This window comes from Platalea leucorodia (assembly GCF_965183815.1).
Source record: "Platalea leucorodia genome assembly, chromosome: 1".
NCBI lineage: Eukaryota > Metazoa > Chordata > Aves > Pelecaniformes > Threskiornithidae > Platalea > Platalea leucorodia.
In genome coordinates this window covers 153,464,315-153,484,396 of record NC_138823.1, presented here as the reverse complement: position 1 = coordinate 153,484,396, position 20,082 = coordinate 153,464,315, and the positions used below count along the sequence as shown (strand labels likewise).

Here is a 20,082-nt window from a genome sequence, read left to right as displayed (position 1 = left end):
TTTAGGAATTTAATAATACAAATGAACATTCCAGGAAACCCATACATGAACAGATACTGATTTTAAAAAAAAAAAAAAAAAAAAAAAAGAGTGTTTTGTGGTTGTGCATATATCCTGCTTCAAAATACATTATGCAATATACCAAAAAGCCTGCCCTTGTTGTTTGTCCTTGTCCCACTGATGTTTTTTAATATGTGCTTTCAGTGGAGGAAGACACGGAGGAGAGCTCAAGATCTGGTAGAGAATCTGTGTCCACAGCAAGTGACCAGCCATCCCACTCATTGGAGAGACAGATGAATGGAAGCCAAGATAAAGGCGACAGAAAAAAGGCTGGAAAGGAAAAGAAGAAAGATCGAGATAAAGAGAAGGATAAAATTAAGGCAAAGAAAGGAATGCTGAAAGGCTTAGGAGACATGTTCAGGTAGGTGCTTTGCAATCAAATGTAAGAATGAATTATAAAATGAAATTTCATCTTTTAGTTATTCATTTATATTGTGACTGTTTGCTGAGGCCGTATTTTGCTATACAAATATATAAATGATGTATACAGGCTGACCTCCTATGAGTGGTGTCATGGAAGGGAAGCAGCTCAGAATGGGAGAGAAGGAGATGGCTGGCAGGCTAAAGGGGCTGCAAAGGAAAAAATGGTTTTAAGCAACAAACTGCTTGGTCTTGGAAAGTGTCTTTGGTGATGTCTAAGTAGTGCACATATCCTTTGGCGGGTCAAACAATTTTGGGTTTTGTTTTTTCTTAAACTGTGCTGTTCCTAATACTGTACCCAAAGCTTCAGTGTTACTAAATGAGTGGTTTTTCTTTGCTGTACTGTTAAGACTGTTTGGTATCATGGAGGCATGATGCGAAAGAGATGAATCAGTTTGAGATTGAAAAACAGCATGCTCCTCTCAAGGAAAACAGGATCTAAATAAGGTTGTGTGCTCTGAGAACCCACAGTCTGGAGAAGGGGTCAGTGAAAGACCTGTTTTTTACCAAGCACTGAGTTTTTTTGAAAGGAGTCGTCTCTCCAGCGGACATAAGTGATCTGAAAGGAGCAGACTGCTGAGGCACACCCTGCTGTTCTGGGTAAATGGTGAAGCATGACAAACACCTTTGATCACTTGTGGGAAGGGGTGAGAGAGCAAGAAAATCAGTCTTTCTTTTAGCTAGCTAGAGTAAATAAATATATTTCCAAGAAAAAACAATATTAAGGCAGTGTTTGTTTTCTTTTGTATATGCAGTGATTCATTATTTAAGTTTGAAGTGAGATACCAGTATTATTTTAAAGATTTCTTAACAATGATTCTGCTCTGAAAACGTCTAAGTGGAGCTGCAGTTACCTTTCATCCTGTTACCTTCGTTATCCTGTAAAGCATTAATTGAACCTAAGCTGTAACTGTGTAGGTTCTTGAGAGTTGTTCTGTGTCTGTGAATTGCATTACAAAATCAGTTAATAGAAAAACTAGTTGATTAGAAAATATTAGTTAGAAAATGTGTTTGGAAAACACAAAACAATATCGGGTTGTTAGCATATGCCACAGAGTACCAAAAGAGCCACAGGAGATAGTCCCACACTTCAGAGAGGGGGAGAGCACTTCAGCCTGGTCCCCTGCGAGTCCCACGGGGAAGACCTGATGTTCTGGATGTTTGCCTGCCTAAATTCAAGCCTGGAGCTGAGAGTTGCACCCTGCGCTGGGGCAGGGTGGAAGGTTAGAGATAGGAAATGTTGACTGGTTTTCTTCTGCAGTCTTTGCTATTTTTCTACAGCAGGCAAAACTGAGTCCAGTTATACATGATAAATTCTGTGGACTGTAAGTAGCTAGTTGGATACTGTAAGTGCTATCTCATGAGTTCAGTCAGAAAGCATTCACAGCATCTAGAAAGCTTGGGTAGCTCCTTGGTCCCCAGTTTCCTCCTGTGTAACATTTCTGGTACCCAGAGGACCCGTGAGATAGCTGCTTCATCTTCCAAGCTTTGGTATGCAGGCAAAGGGCTGGCTTGCAGAGGGTCTCATCCAAAGAGAGGAGCCTTCAACTTCCAGAGAGCCGGCTCAGTGCAGGGCTCGTTGGCTCCTCTCTGCCCTCCAGCTTTAGAGTCCGATGTCTGGTGTTCCCATGCAGCTTTGAAAGCTCTAGATGGAACTGAGTGTGAAAGTGAAAATTAATATCATTTTTAATCAGGCACTCCCACCTAAGCAGGAAGTAACCTTGTCTGTATGCTCAATATAACACTTCTGAAATCTTTAATCTAGAAGCAACAGTAATTTGACTGATAGGAAGATCTGATGATTGCTTTGTTGTTTGCTCTTCATAACATTCAACGTTTCCTTGAGGTTTTTTTTTCCCTCACTACCATTTCTGAGTGAACTTTACTTTTCAGTCTCCTCTTAATTAACGTGGGAGCGGTGCTATCCGGATGCAGTTGACTCCTCCTGGATCTGTAAATTAGCTTGCACCTTGTCAGCCCACCCAAGAGAGGTGCTCCTGGCAAGCAGGAAAATGATGATTGAGGGAATTAAGCATTATGCCTCATTTCCACTCGGTGCTTGATTTGCTTTGTTGACAGGCTTCTCAATAATGTTTGAGAGATGGGCTTTATTATGTCTGCAAGATAAGCTACTACTTCTGCCTATAACATGCTTTGTTTTTCTGTACATCTGACATATATCATAGATATCAAGGAATCACTGAAAGAAGTTGTGCGATAGAAAATAATGATGACAGTAACATTTAAAATTCAAGCCATGATCAAAGCATAATTGGATGTTTTGGTTCTGTGCAACACTGTGATTTCTTTGTAGTTCTTATTCTTTTCTCCTGTTTCACTTCTTTTCTTCCTTTTCAGTGCTCTTATCTTAAAATAATCTTTCTTCATTAGGTTGTATGGGCAAAACACTTGTGGAATGAAATTGTTAACTGACACTTTGTTCCAATGTCTGTGTTTAGCCAAGGGGACTTATATTGCCTATATGCAAACTGGCAGCTCATAAAGTGGAGTCTATGTAATGTATAAAAGAAAGTCTCTCCTTGCCTTCAGTTAAAACCTTAGGATTTGCTACTGGGATCTTCATTAAACTGTACTGTGAGATGGAAACTCCCACTAGACAACCCTAGGTTACATTTATCCTTCAGCATCCAGTCATCATTTCCAAGAAATCCCTGGATGATTCAGATAGCAGGTTAAAATCATAAGTAAATCTTGTAAGCATTTCCATTGTTTTACTGCTTTTATCAAACATAGTAAAGAGGACTGACATAACCATGAAGGAGAACTGTAAAACACAGGGCGCAGCCTGCGTGGCTCTGACACGCACAACTCCTGTTATTTCCAGAGGACCTTTGCTGACGTTGGGCTGTGGACAGTCTGAAAGTTCACCCTTCTCACTGTGAAATAAATCTGTCTGAGCATGAGTGTATTTCTTTTTTCAAATTGACATTTCAGGGCAGAACAGAATAATTTATTTAAATTTGTCATTTGGCTGAGAAGTCTTTTTCTCTTCACAGATGAATATAGGGCAGAAGTTAACCTAGAAAAGTGTCGAACAAAAATATTGGTCTGTTGGAGGAGATGGAGGTGCTGCAGAGCTTTGCTTACACCTGAATGTATTTGTTTTACCTGAATAGTTGTATCATTCCCATCTTTCTCATCCCTTCAATACCATCGTGTGCCATGTCCTGTGGCTGTAATCACATACCAACTGTGAGGCTGTGTGATTCCTTCGTCTCCATTGCTGGCATTGGGGGGGGTGCCGGGATAGCCACTGCCAGCTAAGCAAATAGTTTTTGGGAAGCTGATACGAAGTTCTGCTAGTTTTTGTGTTTCACTACTAAGAAGGCTTGAGTGGATAAATGTTTTGACATCAGAAGTTTATTAAAAATCCGTATGCTTCTCAAAGTGCAATGTAAAATACGTTTACTCATTTCTGAGTCTGATTTTGTTTAAGTAGAGATTTTGCTTTTTGATAAAAATCAACCTGACAAAAACAATCAGTTGATAAATAAGTCATTGTAGTGCTGCCTTAAGAAAGAGGCTTCACAGTTTCAAACAGTGCACCTGTAATTAGTGCTCGTAGGGATAAATTAATTTGATGGGCTTCTATGTCATATAATTCTTTGACATTCCTGTCCTGAGAGAGGAAAATTGTATATGCCGCCTTCTTTTCCCCTCCTCTTGCCCTTGTCACGTACAGGATATTTCCATTTATGAAAGTGAGTGCCCTCAGGATGTAAGATAGGGAGATCTGAGATTGTTCTTATTTGCAGGTTTTGGGTGATGATGAAATGACACTCTTCTGTGGTGCAGCTGATCACTTAAGATCCCTGTACTTCATTCATGCTTGTTCCCAGTGTACAAGCTTGGATATAGTTTCCAGATGAGTGCCTGGACTGGTGAACTAATAGGTGATAAGCAAATGAAGTGGTAGCTCCACATCTTTCCCCAGCTTCCTCAAGCCATATATAATTTTCTTCTATGGCCATCCCTGAACCATGGTTCTGTAAGACACTGGCATCTGTGTAATTATGCCACTTTTTGCGGGAATTTATCTTGTTTGCAAAGAAGTAGACAGCCACGCTCTTACTGAGGAGTTTGTATAGGAGAAATCTCATTGGAGAGTTCTATGATACAAAAATTATGTCCAGCAAGTGATCAGTCTCAGGAAACGATGTATCTGAGGAATAACATCTTTAGAAGAAACTGAACTACCAAGATGTTGAGAATAAGGAGGGAAAAAAAGCAGCTTTGGGTTTCCAAAGGGAGGAAGGGAGTAGGGAGGCCAAGCTTATCTAGTCATGTCTTGCTGGAAATATTGGAGAGACGGTCACTGCTTGATAATAAAAACCTGCTGAAACAAGTAATCATTGATACGATTGGATAAAAATGGATTTGCAAATACAAATGGTATGTTTGAGTTTACGTGGGGAACTGCTGAGGAGAAAAAAAGATGGGGGATACACACGTTGTGTCTTAACCTTGACTTTAAGCAAAAAAATACCTGCCTTGGTTTTCGAGATTACTTATGAAATGGTTGTAATTTAATTTGAACCAACTGTGGATAAGTATGTTATATGAAATAAGTAAATTTTCTACTGTAGGAATTAATACCTCCGTCCCACATAAACATAACTTTTCAATCGGAAACATAAACACTGTGTGTTGAAGTTTGTGGAACAAGACAGTATGCTTAAAATTAATCATGTGAATAGGTGTTTTTAGTACTGGAGACTGTATATTTGAAGATCTGGCCTGTAATGTTGATGGAAATGTAAAGCTGTAGTGTATGGTAACTGATCTTTAATTCCTCTCTTAACTATTGTAGCATACAGGTGGGTAAATCAATGCACTGGATAGCCAATACAAATGTAATATTCCCAGATTACCATTAAAATCTAATCCTAATTAGATTTAGTTACATTTAAAATGATTACTGGGAGCTTTGCAGTGTTGTATCTTCCAGTTCTGTGAGAGGAAATAGATAATTTAGTTTGCAGCCTTGTTTAGCTGAAATCAGATATACTGTTGTCTTCCCCCCCCACCCCCCCATCTGCTTCCAAGGTGCACTGGACATGTCCAGATTCATAAACATAGTATTTGTAGCTTTGAATTACACTTTTCAACCACATTAGCCATCTGAGACCTCTGACTGGGCATTTGGGAGAATAACCTACATGGATTACTGTTGCTTGTTACATGACTTCCTTGTATTGCCTACTCTGGTTTTCATTTGAGTTTTCTCATCGTAATGTCTGTGAGGAGATGAAAAGCAAATCACAAGGGTTGTACCATTGATTTAGTAATTACCTTCTTTCTCTTTCATTTAATAACAACCTTCAGACTTTTAAGCAGGCACATGACAAAAAGGTATCTGAGTTGTGTAAAATACGGTTGAATTATACCCTAATCAACAGGACTGGCAAATACCTTGAACTCGATAAAATAAAATCTGTGGTCTGATTTTCATCGTTCAGTAGCTTAAGTGGCAGCAATAATGGCATTTTCCTTGGAAGCATGACTAATAGGACTTGGTATTGGTGGATGACACTTACTGATGTATGGACTTAATAGAAAACATGGGAATGAGCTCCGAAAGTTGGAAAATTTTTTTTTCTTTAGTGCTCTGCTCGCAGCACAAAATACCATAAATCTTGAACCTTAGAACACAGAGGAGGAGGTTATTGCTTAAACACCTGTCGGCTGTATCATTTCAAACTTGGAAGCTCGTTCGCACACTGAATTGTGCCTAGGTTTGCTAATGCTCACCTGAGAACATCGCCGACAGCTTGCGGTGCTTGTGCTGAGACTTTCATCAGAAGCGCTGAGCTGGGTCACTGCTCAGGTAAATGGAATCTGGGGCCATTTGCACTCTGGTTTTTGCCTGATACTACTATGAGCCAGCTGGCACAACCATCATTAAATCCTCATTTGCTTCCCCTCTTCTGCCACCAGCTAGAAAATGTGTGACCCACTACAATCCTAGATGCGGGGTCTACATGTGATACCTTTTCAAGCTTCAGGGGAGGAGCATAATCTTCATCCTGGCTGCTAATGGCACCTTCTTGCCGTGCGCTGCTCTGGGCTACTTTGTCCTGATCCGTTTTCAAAGTTTCAGCTGGCCACTGGGATGCACAGAATCAGGAAAGCCTTTTAAATGAGATCAGCCATGCAGCAAATTGTCATCTTTGATGCAGACAATTACCCAGAACTCTTATAAATGTCTTTCAAAGCATTTTCATATTCTTCACTTCCTTCTTTTCAATTAAAAGTAAATAAGGGACTGAAAGAGATAAGCTTGATTGAAAATAGCTTTTCTTTTTTGGAAAGGCAAGCCATGTTCTTCCTTCCTGTCTGCACTTTTTCACCTTTCTTTTTTCTTCTGCTCGGTGGAATCAGTTGTTTCGAGGAAATGTGTGTTTCATTGCCTGCAGCCCCAAACACACCGTTTTTTGACTAAGATGTCATTGGGGTGGGGGGCAATGGCATGGCAAATTTGGCTTTCTAAACCAAGCAACTTCACATAATCTGTCAGGGATTTAAGGAACGTGGCTTCATTAAGTGGTTAGTAAACTCTGTGACTTTTAAACGAAACACAGAAAGTGGTGGTATGAAATTGTGCGAAGGAGATTTGAAGTGAGAGATGAACGTAATCGTATGTGGCTTTCTAGTTTGTCATTCTGACAGAAAGCAGGGCTTTGCTCTATGTGTTCTTAACACTGGATTTTCCCAGGGTAAATCTTGAACTTGTAAATCTGATGGGGTTATATTGTATGTGTTGGGGGTTTTTTTTGTGTGGGGTTTTTTTTTTGTTGGTTTTTTTTTTTTTTAATAGAATCAGGGCTTTTGTTTTTAACATCCAGAAATAAGTTTCAGGATGACCTGTTACTAGAGATGAGTTCATAGTGGCTGCTAACATATTCTCCCAGTATTCTTCCTTTGCTCGTCAGTGAGTTTAAATAGAGAACCTTTGACACCTACAGCACCGTCTCTGCCTGCAAAGCAAGCGAGGGAGGCAGGCGGCGTGACAGCTGAGCCCTCCGCGATCCTGCCCGGCGTTCTGCGGCGCTTCTCTTCCAGGCCTGCCGGATGAATATAGAACACAAGTGTCAAGGATGACACCTACTTTATAATCTCTGCAAAGCAAGCCTTTTCAGAGAAGGATTTGTTGACAGTTCAGAGATTCAAAGTTAATTTCAGTTTTAGCTCGTATAGAAATAGGATTTTTTCCTCCACCTGATGTGATAATTGAAGACTAACTAGGCAGTGTGCTAGTGCCTAGCAAAGTATGGTAAATAAATACTGTCTTGAGATGTGAAGGATCTGTTAGATGAAAAGCTCCATTAATGACATTCATTTCATTATCTGTTGGAAATGTTCTTTGGAGATTTAATACTTATAGCACCTGTACATTGGTATACATTATGGATGCTGTAGATTATGGTTTTAAAGCAGAGTCTTTGAAAATCCTTTTTAAAAACAGGAATAGGAATGTTGTCTTAGATGAAAATTAATTCGACTCAATATATTTTTATAGATGAAGACGACATAGGCTATTAAGTCGTAGTTACTTGAGGTACTTAAGTTGGCAGCTGCAGGACAGCTGATCCTTTCCTAAAAGGCAAAGCTCCAACTTACTACTGTGTTTCACTTCTCAGGAGCAACAACCTGTGTTGGCAGTGCGTTGGCATGCTGATGCCTCCTGTTAGGATTTCCACGTGTCCTACTGTTGTGCAGAGAAATAGTCACTAAAGACAGAGTCATGAAACACTTCGGTGAAAATGGCAAAACGAGTATAAGCCAGTATGATTTCTGAAATAGAATATACCGGAATAGAAATAATCTGTGAACCCCTGTCTTTCCCTGAAGGCAGGAAGAAAGTAGTGGGCATAAGGCATTCAGAGGGCTTATTTAGGCTTTTAAGTTGTTGTTTCAGGGAAAAATAGGGGGAACAAAAATTTTGTAGAAAGAATAAGAAAGAAGGAAATACAAGAAACACAATGCCAACAGGGTATGCAAGTAGCATTTCCCCCACTTTGAATCTGTTGATGACTTCTTCTGGAGGGAAAAAAAGATGGAATTAGGAGGAACTGAAGAGATATTGAAAATACTACACTCCTAGAGTGATTCACGCAGGAAGGGATCTCTGCTTGGTTCGACTCCTGCTCACAGCAGTGCGGCTTCAACGTTTCATCAGCTTGCTGAGTGTCACGCCCAGTTGAGTTTCAAATATCTCCAAGGATGGAGACTCAGTAAATTCTCTCAGCAGCCTGTTCCAGTGCTTAACCACTCTCCTGGTGAAAAGAATTTGTCCTCGGTAAGAGGAGACAGGAACAAGATACACTGAATAACCACTGGTACAAAAAATCTGAATCAATCAACATGTACTTATCCTTCTCATGAAGCAAAAACATGGATGTACAATAAGATTGCCATCCAAAAAGTTTATATTTTAAAGGATTTTTGTGATATGTGATTACCCTCAGGGACTTACTGGCCCCACAGTTCCTTGAACACCAAGAATATAGGAAATAATGCAGCTAAGCATGCATTTGTGACTGTGAGCCACCCATTGCATGCTAAGTGTTAAGGAAGAAGTCATCTGTAAACAGGTTATTTTTACTGTGCTTCCAAGCATCTTATTCTAAATTGTCTTGGACTGGCAACTATTAGGATACCAAGCTTGATTGGCTGATACGATACCTAATAGTGTCTGATATGATGCACCGAGCTGGAAAAGGTGATTATTTTCTTTGGAACTGAGGAAGAAATAGTCTACAGAAATCTTCCTTTCTACTATTTCATGCTACACCAGAAAATATCACCTTGTTTTTAATTAAAAGCATGACATTTGTGTTGTATTAATGCTGATAGTTTTCGTTTTCATCTCCAAGTATAGATATCAAGTAAAACCTCAGACGTTCAGTCGCTTCAGCCAGTCACAAAAGAAGGAAGTTTATATTACTTTTGGAGGGGGAGAAAGTATTATTTTTAATTCCTTCCATCTTCGGCAGGTTCTCTAGAGTTTAATGTAAGAACATAAGAATACACTCACACAAAGTTGAATGCTGCCCTGTAAGTCCCTGTACCCCAGTATTTTGTCCCTGACAGTGGTCAATAGTAGCTCCCAAGGGTGGGGTACCAGAACAGGGTAACGGTATAGCAGTTCTTCCCAGCTCTGCCTTCCAGGCTTTCGGTGATCTGCAGCTCAGGGATGTCTTGAGATGGTGTCTGTGTGCTCAAGTACAAAATACGGTGTGTGTATATTCTGTTCTGAGCAATTTGTCTGGTTACTGACGATTTGGGGTATATTTATCTAATTCCAAAATACTAACAAAATTTGTAGTATAACATATAAAAAATGTCTTTTAGAGATTGTGTAGAATGACTTTTGTATCAAGGAGCTGCTTTTATATTACAAGTATGAAGACCTGATTGCAATGCACTGCAGTAGATCTGACTCATTATGTCAGTATTTTATGGCACTCAGGTAAGCATGTTTGCAAAGTAGCAGTAAACCTTTCTGATGTGCAATAACATTTCAGTAGTTAATGTAGTGTTCCACTGCATATTAACTTTTACTGCTTCTGTGCAAACTTACAATAAACAGGAGTGCAAGAAAAGGCTGTAGATGTTTGTAAAGTAGACCCTGCTGGAATGTACTCACTTCATGAAGTAGTTTTACAGTGTACGTTTGGGCTAGCTGATGATGTGATTAACAGTAAATTTTGAAATGTTTGCTTCTGCAGAAGACAAATTCATAGTTTCTGCAAATGTTAACACTTTTTTCAGGACTTTTTTAATATCAGTCTTGTAGCTTCTGGTCCTAAAAGGAAAAAGAATACAGCATGGTTTCATGGAACTCTACTTGGTGGGCTTAACTATTTTCAACAATTATAATAGCATACTACTGATATGGCTGTTTTAAAGGGTTTGTGTTATATGTTGAAAGTACGTTGGTAATGCTGTATCAGTAGAGAAATTCTCTGTTAGAAATAACTAGTTCAGCAGATATATTAACTTCATAGACCTGGCTTTGTCAATGGAATCTGCAGAAAGTTAGTATGTTGTTTGTGCTTGCAATACAGAAAGCTCTGGGAGTTTGGCAAGTTGCTTAAGCTTTCAAGAGGAACTGTTTTCTCATTTTAAAAATGGGATAGTACCTTGTCCATGCTAGTGTCTCCAAGGGCTTTGATGTCCTGTGGTGTTTCCTGTGTTGTAGAAATACAAAATAGTTGTATGCTAAAAACACACGCTATCTACGGCTCCCAGATGCTGCTGTTGAGTTTAGTTTGAAGGTGGATGGATGATGGATGGATGCCTGAAAATGTATGTTGATTTCCTTTTTTCTGCTATGCTGTTATAGGTAGTACTTAGTAAGAAAATGTCTAATCAGAAACAAAGTTTATGCATTAGCTCTAAAAGTTCTGAAAAAGAGGATTTAATGACAAAAATGCTTCTAGAATCTTAGCTGTATCAGCATTTTTGAGTACCACAATAATGAAAAGTAGTATATTTTTATACCGATTGCAAGTGCTTCTAGCATATTCAACGCCAGGTGTGCCAGCAGTATTTAGAATGCAAGCTGAATTGCTATTACACATTTCAACAGCAACATACCACAAATAAATCTCACATATTTCACAATGTTATTATAGATGCTATCTTTGTCTTTAACCCGTAGTGCTAAAATCCTGAAATTCAGAGCTCAGCATGCTGCCACAAGCAGGAGTTTCAGGTGTAGTGTTACAGTTAAACTATTTCTTTTCTCTGATGTTGCTGAGCAGGTAATGATACCAACAGTATTATAATCTGTAACTGATAGCAGTCCTGATATCATCTGTGGAGCTCCAAATACTTTGCTAATTCTGTTTGCCTTTTATAACTGCAAAAGGAAGAAAACTGCTTGTGTAAGATAAATAAAATGTGAAGGCTCAATGCCATTTTCGTCGGTATTTTTTTTTTAAGATTTATTTTAGACTATATATTAAGAAGAAATATTAAGATGGCAGTGATAATTGCTGTGTACTGTGTGCAGCAGTGAGCATGAGCAGAGCTGATCTCACTTGGAGAAGAACATCTCAGGAGCCAGATACCTTTGATGTCAAGATTGGGTTTATTTTAAACATCATCTGTCTGGGTTTCTAAGTAAATATAGGCCAGTCACTCACTTCTTATAGTGCCTGAGCATTTACAAATGAGAACAAAAATGGAGTATGGGGCCGGCCCAGGTCTGAGGTATTCTGTGCTAAGAGTTTATTTGTATGGTGGCTGGAACAAAAAAAAAAACCACACACCACCCCACATCTCTCACCTGTAATTAGTCTCATCTCTCACCTGTAATTAGTCCCATGCAAGTCCTGGTTTGTGCACCTTTTCAATCTGAAATAAATCTCCGCTCCCAGCTTGGCCCTGAAATAATCGGCAGTGTAAATCACAATTGATATAGTTATTTCAACTGCAGTTACCATGAAGGCAGCTCAAGCTCTGAGTACTGGCAGCTACAGGATGCCGGGCGTCTCCAGAGCTCCAGGTAGCTCTGGGCAAGCCCCTGCGCCAGCTGCTGCGGGGACGCGCTGCCACACTGACTTCCCAGCGATGATCCACCTGCGTCGCGTTGCGTCCGCTCCAGAGATGGTTCGTTCCGGCGGTGCTGCTGCAGCGCGGTCTCGCTCTTCATTTTCCACCCAGAAGATACTGCGTATGTAAACTAAATTTTCATGCCGCAGGGCAGAATATCAGCTGATAGAATAGACAGAGGTATGTGAAGCCAGCAGTGGCATGCTAATGTATCCTAACCAGCGCCTTGGCTCAGGCTAGGTCCTGTGCCTCAGCCCTGTCTTTGTAGCAAACTTTCAAAATAGTGTACCTGTTATTTTTTGCCCTCTGTTTTTATGACAATGTGGATTCAAGGCTATTCAATGTAGCTTAATTTAGTTGTGCTCTAGAGCACTTTGTAAAAGCATCCTATTGGCACTTTTTTTTTTTTTTTTTTTTTTAATTAAAGTTAATTTTTTATCCCCAAAGAGACTTAGATGGCACTGTGGAACCCAGAATGGGACAGGACACCCTAAACTGTAACCTACAGCCATAAGTACTCGGGTGCTGCAGCTCAGCAAGGGGAATTGCTGTTTGATGTTGGAGGCATCCTCTGAGAAGAGAATGGCAGCTGCACGCGCATCTGGGCTTCAACGATGTTTTCGTTAGACTTGTCCCACAGATCCTACAGTGTTGTCTGTTGTCCTCTGCTGGAAAACACCTGTGCCTTCCCTACCTCCTATACGTGTAAATATGTGAATGAGGCTAAAGATACAGAGACATCACCTATTGCTTCATTTACCCTACAGAGGTTATTTTCTGGGAGATGTGTATCAACAAAGATTTTCAGTAATTGACAGAAAAAGTGCTGACTGACTTATTAACCTTTCTAGGTAATGAGATCTGCAGGGAAGTTTTAATCTTTGGAAGGTTCTGGATGAACTGCCAGTAGTTTGATTAACTTTTTGTGTGTCTATGTTAATCTTTGCTGATTTTATACAGTGTAATTGCAAGGCTGCAAGACTAAGTTGTTGGAATAATGTTACTGCAATTTCCTGGTCTAACTAGCTGGTGTGTTACATTTGGGTCCTCGTTTCTCTGCCTGTTGCATGTGCTGAGTGAGCATCTCTAGTGATTTTCTTGTTGCAGGTCATGTGTACATAAGGCATGCCATGCTCATATATATGCAAGCAAGCATTTCAGTGTAAAATGGAGTTATGAAGACTCTCTGTATTACTGAGGGTTTTTTTTTTTTTTTCCTTTTCTGCCACAAAAGTGTTGAAGCAAATTTCCCTTGCAACTTATCTTTTTTCCTTTTTGTTTTCTTTGACTTCTCTTGAGTGTCAGTAAAATGGGTGGGTTTTTATGTTTCATTAGCATTTCTTATAAGGTCTGCCTTTAGACCAGTACCCATTTTCTAAATTGTACTTCTGTAGGGTTGGAAAAAATCATGGTAACCAGATGCAGTATTTGTCTCTGGCCTGGCAAAGTGTTAGATTTAACAAAAGAAGCTAATAGAAATGTTCAAATTGACCCTTCTCATCATTTGGACTTCTTGGAGCTCAATCAATCTCTCATTATTATCAGAGTTATTCACGCAGAGGCAGAAGTGCTAGTATTTCTCATAATCAGCCCTTCAGCCAGACATAATTTGCAATTTTGAAGCATTGTATTTTGAAACAATAATGCATTAAAATGAACAGAGCAGGAATTAGAAGTATGGTTGTGGAGAGAACGCGTTGAAGAGTAGCCATGGTTTAAACGCTCTCTCTAAGTGCTCTTAGTGGACACTGGTAATTAGAGGTATACAATGTAGTATTATTAATACCAAAATATCCACAATTTTTAAACTAATCTGTGGAGTGTGAGAAATGCAATGACAGAAGCGTGCCCATCTCGCCGCATGGTTGCGGGGCAGCAGTTGTCAGGTGGGGAGCGCTGGGGTAAGGTTTTGTGACCTGCTCAGTGCAGCGTGGGCAAGAGGCAGTTGGCTGGACGTGGTACCCAGCGCATGAGGAAGGAGCGTGTTACCCCGACTCAGAAAAATTGCTTATGTTAGAGAAGAATAACTACATTGTACTTTAGATAGTCAGGCACCTGTTAATAGTAGGCTGCTGCTGCTGCTTAGAATTAGGGAATTTTTTTTTTATCCCTATGTATGGTATTATGTATTGCAAAGTAGAGAGTTTGATGTCTGCTTTTATGTATGTAGTCTGTGAAAGATGAGTTGACATACTGCAGGCCTTCACTCAAACTTTTTCAGGGGCCTGCTCCTTACTTTGTAAGTGAGACTTTATTTTTTTGCAATTTGTATTTACCGTTTTTCAATTACTGTTTAACATCTTACTGCCCAGTACTGAATTGCCTAACAGGGCACTGCAGTCTTGATGGGCAAATTCTGTCTGAGAGCGGGGACAGGAGCATTTGTAAGCACATTAAATGACAGTAATGAAAGGATATGTTGCCCATTAAGATTACATTATCTATTAGAAGACTGAATTAGCTTGGCTGTGTCACATGTATGAGCTACTTTCTTCACTGACAAATTGCACACACTTAGCGTATCAAATTTAATCTTGGGGCAAGTAACTTTGTGGTCAGTAACAGCTCTCTTTTTTGAATACATGCACAACATTAAAGAGTTTTTGCCACACAAGCAAACTTTCAAATGCCTAGACTGTTATGAAACTTCCATTAAAATGTCATGTACTGCTTCTGTGGTTGCTCCCATCATTGATGATTGCTAACATAGTTGTATCTAAGCAGAAGCTTTCTTTTTTGTTCCTGATTCCTTCAGGGATGCCGCAATCCACAGTTTAACAGGTTTTGGCTGACCACCATGAAAACGAGTTATTTATGGTGACTTTTAGTACATTGTGGTATTGCTTACTGAGTTGATTCGGCCATACAACAGAAGAATCTCTTGTCTGTTTGCTGACTTGCTGCTGTATTTCAAATATCATCATCGTAAAATTATCCCCGCTTCCTTTGACCTTCTCAGCCTGCTTTTTAACTGCAGTAGTTCAGATTAGTTGTTAGGTTTTTTCCCCTGTTTCTTGTGATTCATTTATTTATTTATTTCTTTATTAGAGCTGTCAGTGGCCTCAGCTAGCTTTAGGTAATCATGAGGGGCAATGCAAGAAGATTATCTTCTGTTTAGAAATTTGCAAACAGATGGTCTCACCATAAAAGAAATCTGTTTTTAAAAGTTCCACCATTTTATGCTGGAAGTAAATATTACAAATGCTTAAGTTGTGAAAAGAGAGCGACTTGGTGTGAATAATATTCTGCTTGTTGTGTCGTGCCTTTCAGGAAATGTTATCAAAACTGTTTATGAAAATAATTGAATGAAACCTCCTGACATGTCTCTTGGTTTGGCATCATACCCATTTTCTATGAAGTTGGGATACTGACTCACAAAGACGGGCAGATTAAGCTTCAGTGGCTGGAAACGGTTACCGATCCCATATGTTGTTTCCACTTCTTTTCAGGAAGTTGTTGTGGGAATCACTGGTGATGTTGTACATGAAGTGTTGCAATTTATGTGCCATCCTCGCTGTTGTTTTTGAGTAGCCTTAGTTTGGCGAGATGTACTAGAATCCCTACCTGAACAGTGCTGAAAATGGTTTTCAATGTTTGGAAAGTGAGGCAGAGGATGGTGGGAGGAAATGTGTGAATACATCACACAAGACCTTCATGTGCTTTACAGCACAGGGTGACAACTTCAGAGGGCTGATAATTTGAAGTGATAACCACTTTGTTTCTACTGGTTTAACTTTCTTTGCTCATGACTGAGCACGTGACTTTCTCTATTGCTTGAAGGCAGACTTTATTGCTCTGAAGAGGTGCAAGTCATAGAATCATAGAATCACAGAATCGTTAAGGTTGGAAGAGACCCTTAAGATCATCGAGTCCAACCGTTAACCCAGCACTGCCAAGTCTACCGCTAAACCGTGTCCTTAAGCACCACATCTCCCCGTCTTTTAAATACCTCCAGGGATGGAGACTCAACCACTTCCCTGGGCAGCCTGTTCCAATGCTTGACAACCCTTTCGGTGAAGAAGTTTTTCCTAATATCCAACATAAACTTCCCCTGGCGCAGCTTGAGGCCGTTTCCTCTCGTCCTATTGCTTGTTACTAAGGAGAAGAGACAGACCTCCACCTCACTACAACCTCCTTTCAGGTAGTTGTAGAGAGCAATAAGGTCTCCCCTCAGCCTCCTCTTCTCCAGGCTAAACAACCCCAGCTCCCTCAGCCGCTCCTCAGAAGACTTGTGCTCTAGACCCTTCATCAGCTTCGTTGCCCTTCTTTGGACACGCTCCAGCACCTCCATGTCCTTCTTGTAGTGAGGGGCCCAAAACTGAACACAGTACCCAAGGTGCAGCCTCACCAGTGCCGAGTACAGGGGCACTATCACCTCCCTGGTCCTGCTGGCCATGCTATTCCTGATACAAGCCAGGATGCCATTGGCGTTCTTGGCCACCTGGGCACACTGCTGGCTCATGTGCAGGCAGCTGTCGACCAACACCCCCAGGTCCTTTTCTGCCAGGCAGCTCTCCAGCCACTCCTCCCCAAGCCTGTAGCGTGTACCTCTCCAGAGGTATTCTCCATTTTCATGAGTTACTTGTGTCCTTTTGTAATGCCCCCTTCTTGGTTTGGGACAGCAGAGTTCTCTGGGAGCCCTCCTGGCTGGGGTCTTCTGTTGAATGTTGCACAAGAAGGATTGCCGCTTTATCAGTTTTACAATAGGCAAGGAAACCTGTGGAAAATGAAAAGTTATAAATGGTCATTTTAACTATGCCTGCAAGCTCCTACATCAAGGTGCCTTGCTCTTGCTGCCTGTACATCAGTGCTCCTGTATCATCTCAGGACAGGGCTGCTGCTGAGTCACTCCAGCAGGCATTCTGCTCCCTCCTAACAAGTAGAATTTGATCTACTAATTTGATTAGATGTGATAACTGGCTATTTTTAGAAATACATTGCAAATATGTAAATGTTTGCACTTAAAAGCATATTTTTAAAGATAGCACTTGTAGAATTTTGCTTTGAAAAGAAGGCTTGTAAACCCTCAAGTCATCACTAGCCAGGGTAATTTTTCTTTGTGTGCTATGTTGGATCCTTGTTTATGCTTATTAAATTTTATTTTAGGAACAGAATGTTTTTGCGTGTCACAATAATCTTTTGCATAATACATCTTATGATTTTGCTGATACAGCAGGGTGGAAAAGATTACAGAAATTATTGCAAAATCCTTTGAGTAGTGTTAGGTTGTGTGTGTGTGTGAATACTGTTTGCTACTATGGGGAAAAGAGCATGCCTTGAAGACAGAAAGCACTGATAGAATAGCTCAAGACACTTACCATTTGTTAATTTTTAATGATGGTCTTTTTTTCTATTAAGGAATGTAATGCTACTGAACTTCTGTCTCAATCAATTTTTGTGTTTTTTCATTAATCAACTAATGCATGTTTCTTCTATAGCTCTTTATTCTAATGAAATATGTGGATGATTTGGCAGACGACAATGATCTCATCAGTAACGCATCAGAGTAAAATCCATTTTGTGGATTATACGTATATTTTTTTTTTATATCAAGGATGCTGTTATATATTCTTTTAAACTAAAGCTATTTTTGAGATAAGTTGTAAATGTGGAACTTCTGTTGCTACCACTCAAACATCCTTCTTTCTTCATTTGTTCTGTCTATATATTTATTTATGCAAAATCATTTACGTGTCCTTTATGTCTACAAGTGTATTTTTTACATATATTTCACCTATTTTATATATATGGCATCATGTTGTAGCTTGAGCTTATTCTTTAAATGTTCTGCTACATTCTCTTCTCTGTTGAGTCTCGCACTGTTTAGTTGCTCTGATGCATTGGCCCAAAGCCACTGAAGGCACTTGCTAGTCAGTGCCTCTCTGTTGAGCGCTATAGGCTTTGGGTTAGGCCACCTCCTAGCTGGTGACAGTCATTCAAGCAAGGAAGCTTGAAAGAAAGCCAGCTAGGGACTGACAGAGGGGTTTGGGTATGCATTTTAGTTTGATTAGATTATCCAGAGTTCATGGGATTTGCTATTTGAGGGTCAAGCTTCGGGCATATAGGTCTGTGTTCTCATCTTTTTATTAATAATAATGTGACAAACTAGTATCCCAGGGTCTGAGGATGGTCCTGTCCTCTGATGTGACTTGGCTATTACATTCTAGAGATCATACTTTTAAAAAATGGTCCTCTTACATTTTTTAATTTCTTGACTTACTGTGATTGCTATTGTTGGCTGAATTTGAGGATTAAGTCTGTGGATCTGTGAATATGACTTTGAGCATTTACACTTATCTTGAAACTTTCTCTAACCCTTAATGTAAAATGAGAATTAAGAAGCTATAAATTAAGTAGAACCCTGGAGTATCTTGGCAATTAGAGTGAGCAAGATTTCAGCTGCTCTCTTTCAGCAATTTCTCACACTCTTGGATAGACAGGGTATTTTTAATTTACAACCTGTATTTCAATTAGTCATAGAAGTTTTTTCTTGAAGCTTTTGCTTATGCAGTTACAGAGTAAAATCAAACTACTTTTTAGCTATACTTTTTATAACAGGGTTTAGATGAGAAAGCTACTGAATAAACTAGCTGTTATGTGAGGTAGTGTTCCTGTATTTATAAATGTTGTTACTATTATAAAGAGATTATTCTATACCCATACAGTATGTGTCCTCAAAGAAGCATTAAGCTATGTCTATGAAAGAATATGTTTATGAACAAAAAGGTAATTTTTTTTATTATTTGGGGTTTGGAGGAAAATGTGCACTTTCCTTTTGCTCTTTATTTTCCACCATGGGTAATAATACTCTGTGCTCTGCTTCTAAGAATTCAGACTGAGGGATAGTGGTGGCCACAGGTCAGCGTTGTGCTGCTGTGGCTGCAGGTGCTCCACACTGTCTGGTGTAGCTCAAGCTTTAGTATCAGAACTTTTTTCGTCATGAATATGTTAACTTTGTGAGGCAGTAGTGTACACAGTTTTGCTGCATATCATGTGGTAGCTTGTGTCTGTGCCTTGGTATCTTGTGCACTGATTTAGGGTAGGGCTTTTATAGCTCACAGTCAAATTGTTGGCACTGAACTTAGCAAATGACAGGAGCTTGGAATTAGATTCCCAGGATTGTCTGAACATCAGTGTCACAGATGCTCCTTTTTCTGCAGTTCTGTTTTTTAATTCCAACAGTAGTTCTTACCTTTGTTTTTAAACACTGTCCCCCTTTTCACTAATGCAAGGAGCATGGATGGTTCACAGATCCTGAGAGGTGGAGTTCTCATGTCTGCTTCAGAAGGCAAGTTGTAATTTCATTTGCATTTGTAAGAACTGCAACAAGAATCCCAGCAGCCAGCCTCACAGCAATGAGAATGAGACCGTCAGAGGTTCAGACAAGTGCCTGAAAATCTCCAGGTGCTTCAGGCACTCGCTAACCAGCTGCATGCAGCGGAGAACAGCTCCTGCATCTGTGAAGTGAGCAGCAAGGGCTGGGATCAAATCACTTGGCGGTATCCTCAACGCCATGTCCTTGCAGAAGTCTAGAGTCTCTCTGACACAGGACAAATGGATGGTGATTGCTATTTTACAAGGGAGATATTGTTAACAATTGCACTTCGGGAGTTTCCAGCCTTAGGTTGTTATCATTAGGTGAGCAGTCACTTCAGTGGGGGAAGCTATTACACAGGTGTGCCGGGACATTCAATATATGCATTATGGAAGAAATAGTATTGGAAGCAGTAAAGTTCCAAAGTTGCTATGGGTCATGTGTGGGACATACATCCTAATTCCATCTTCCCTTCCTTTTGAGTACCTGAGCAGTAAAGAAGTAAGCTTCACAGTGATGCAAATGCGGGTGGGTTGTGGGGAAGGTGTCACATATTAATGCTCGTGGGGCAAGTCAGGGACTATACCACTTGCACATTTAAGAAGGTGAAACTTTTACAAAGGTAAGCCAGATCTTTTCACTGGGCCGATGCATTCAAATTGGTGTGTTTTAAATACCAGGAGTAATTCTGGGGACCTGACCCA

The 20,082-nt window shown here is 40.0% G+C and overlaps 1 protein-coding gene across 8 annotated transcripts in view; it reads left to right on the top strand.

The window, feature by feature from the left end:
- The window catches only part of PARD3 (par-3 family cell polarity regulator), a gene marked incomplete at its 5' end in the record, with an annotated part of 469,207 nt that overhangs the window by 325,672 nt on the left and 123,453 nt on the right, over positions 1-20,082 (top strand). For all 8 annotated transcript variants that reach the window (XM_082311551.1, XM_082311553.1, XM_082311552.1 and 5 more), the window contains one exon: positions 205-421. In XM_082311551.1, coding sequence (XP_082167677.1) covers positions 205-421 — 217 coding nt within the window. The remainder of the gene's footprint in view (positions 1-204; positions 422-20,082) is intronic.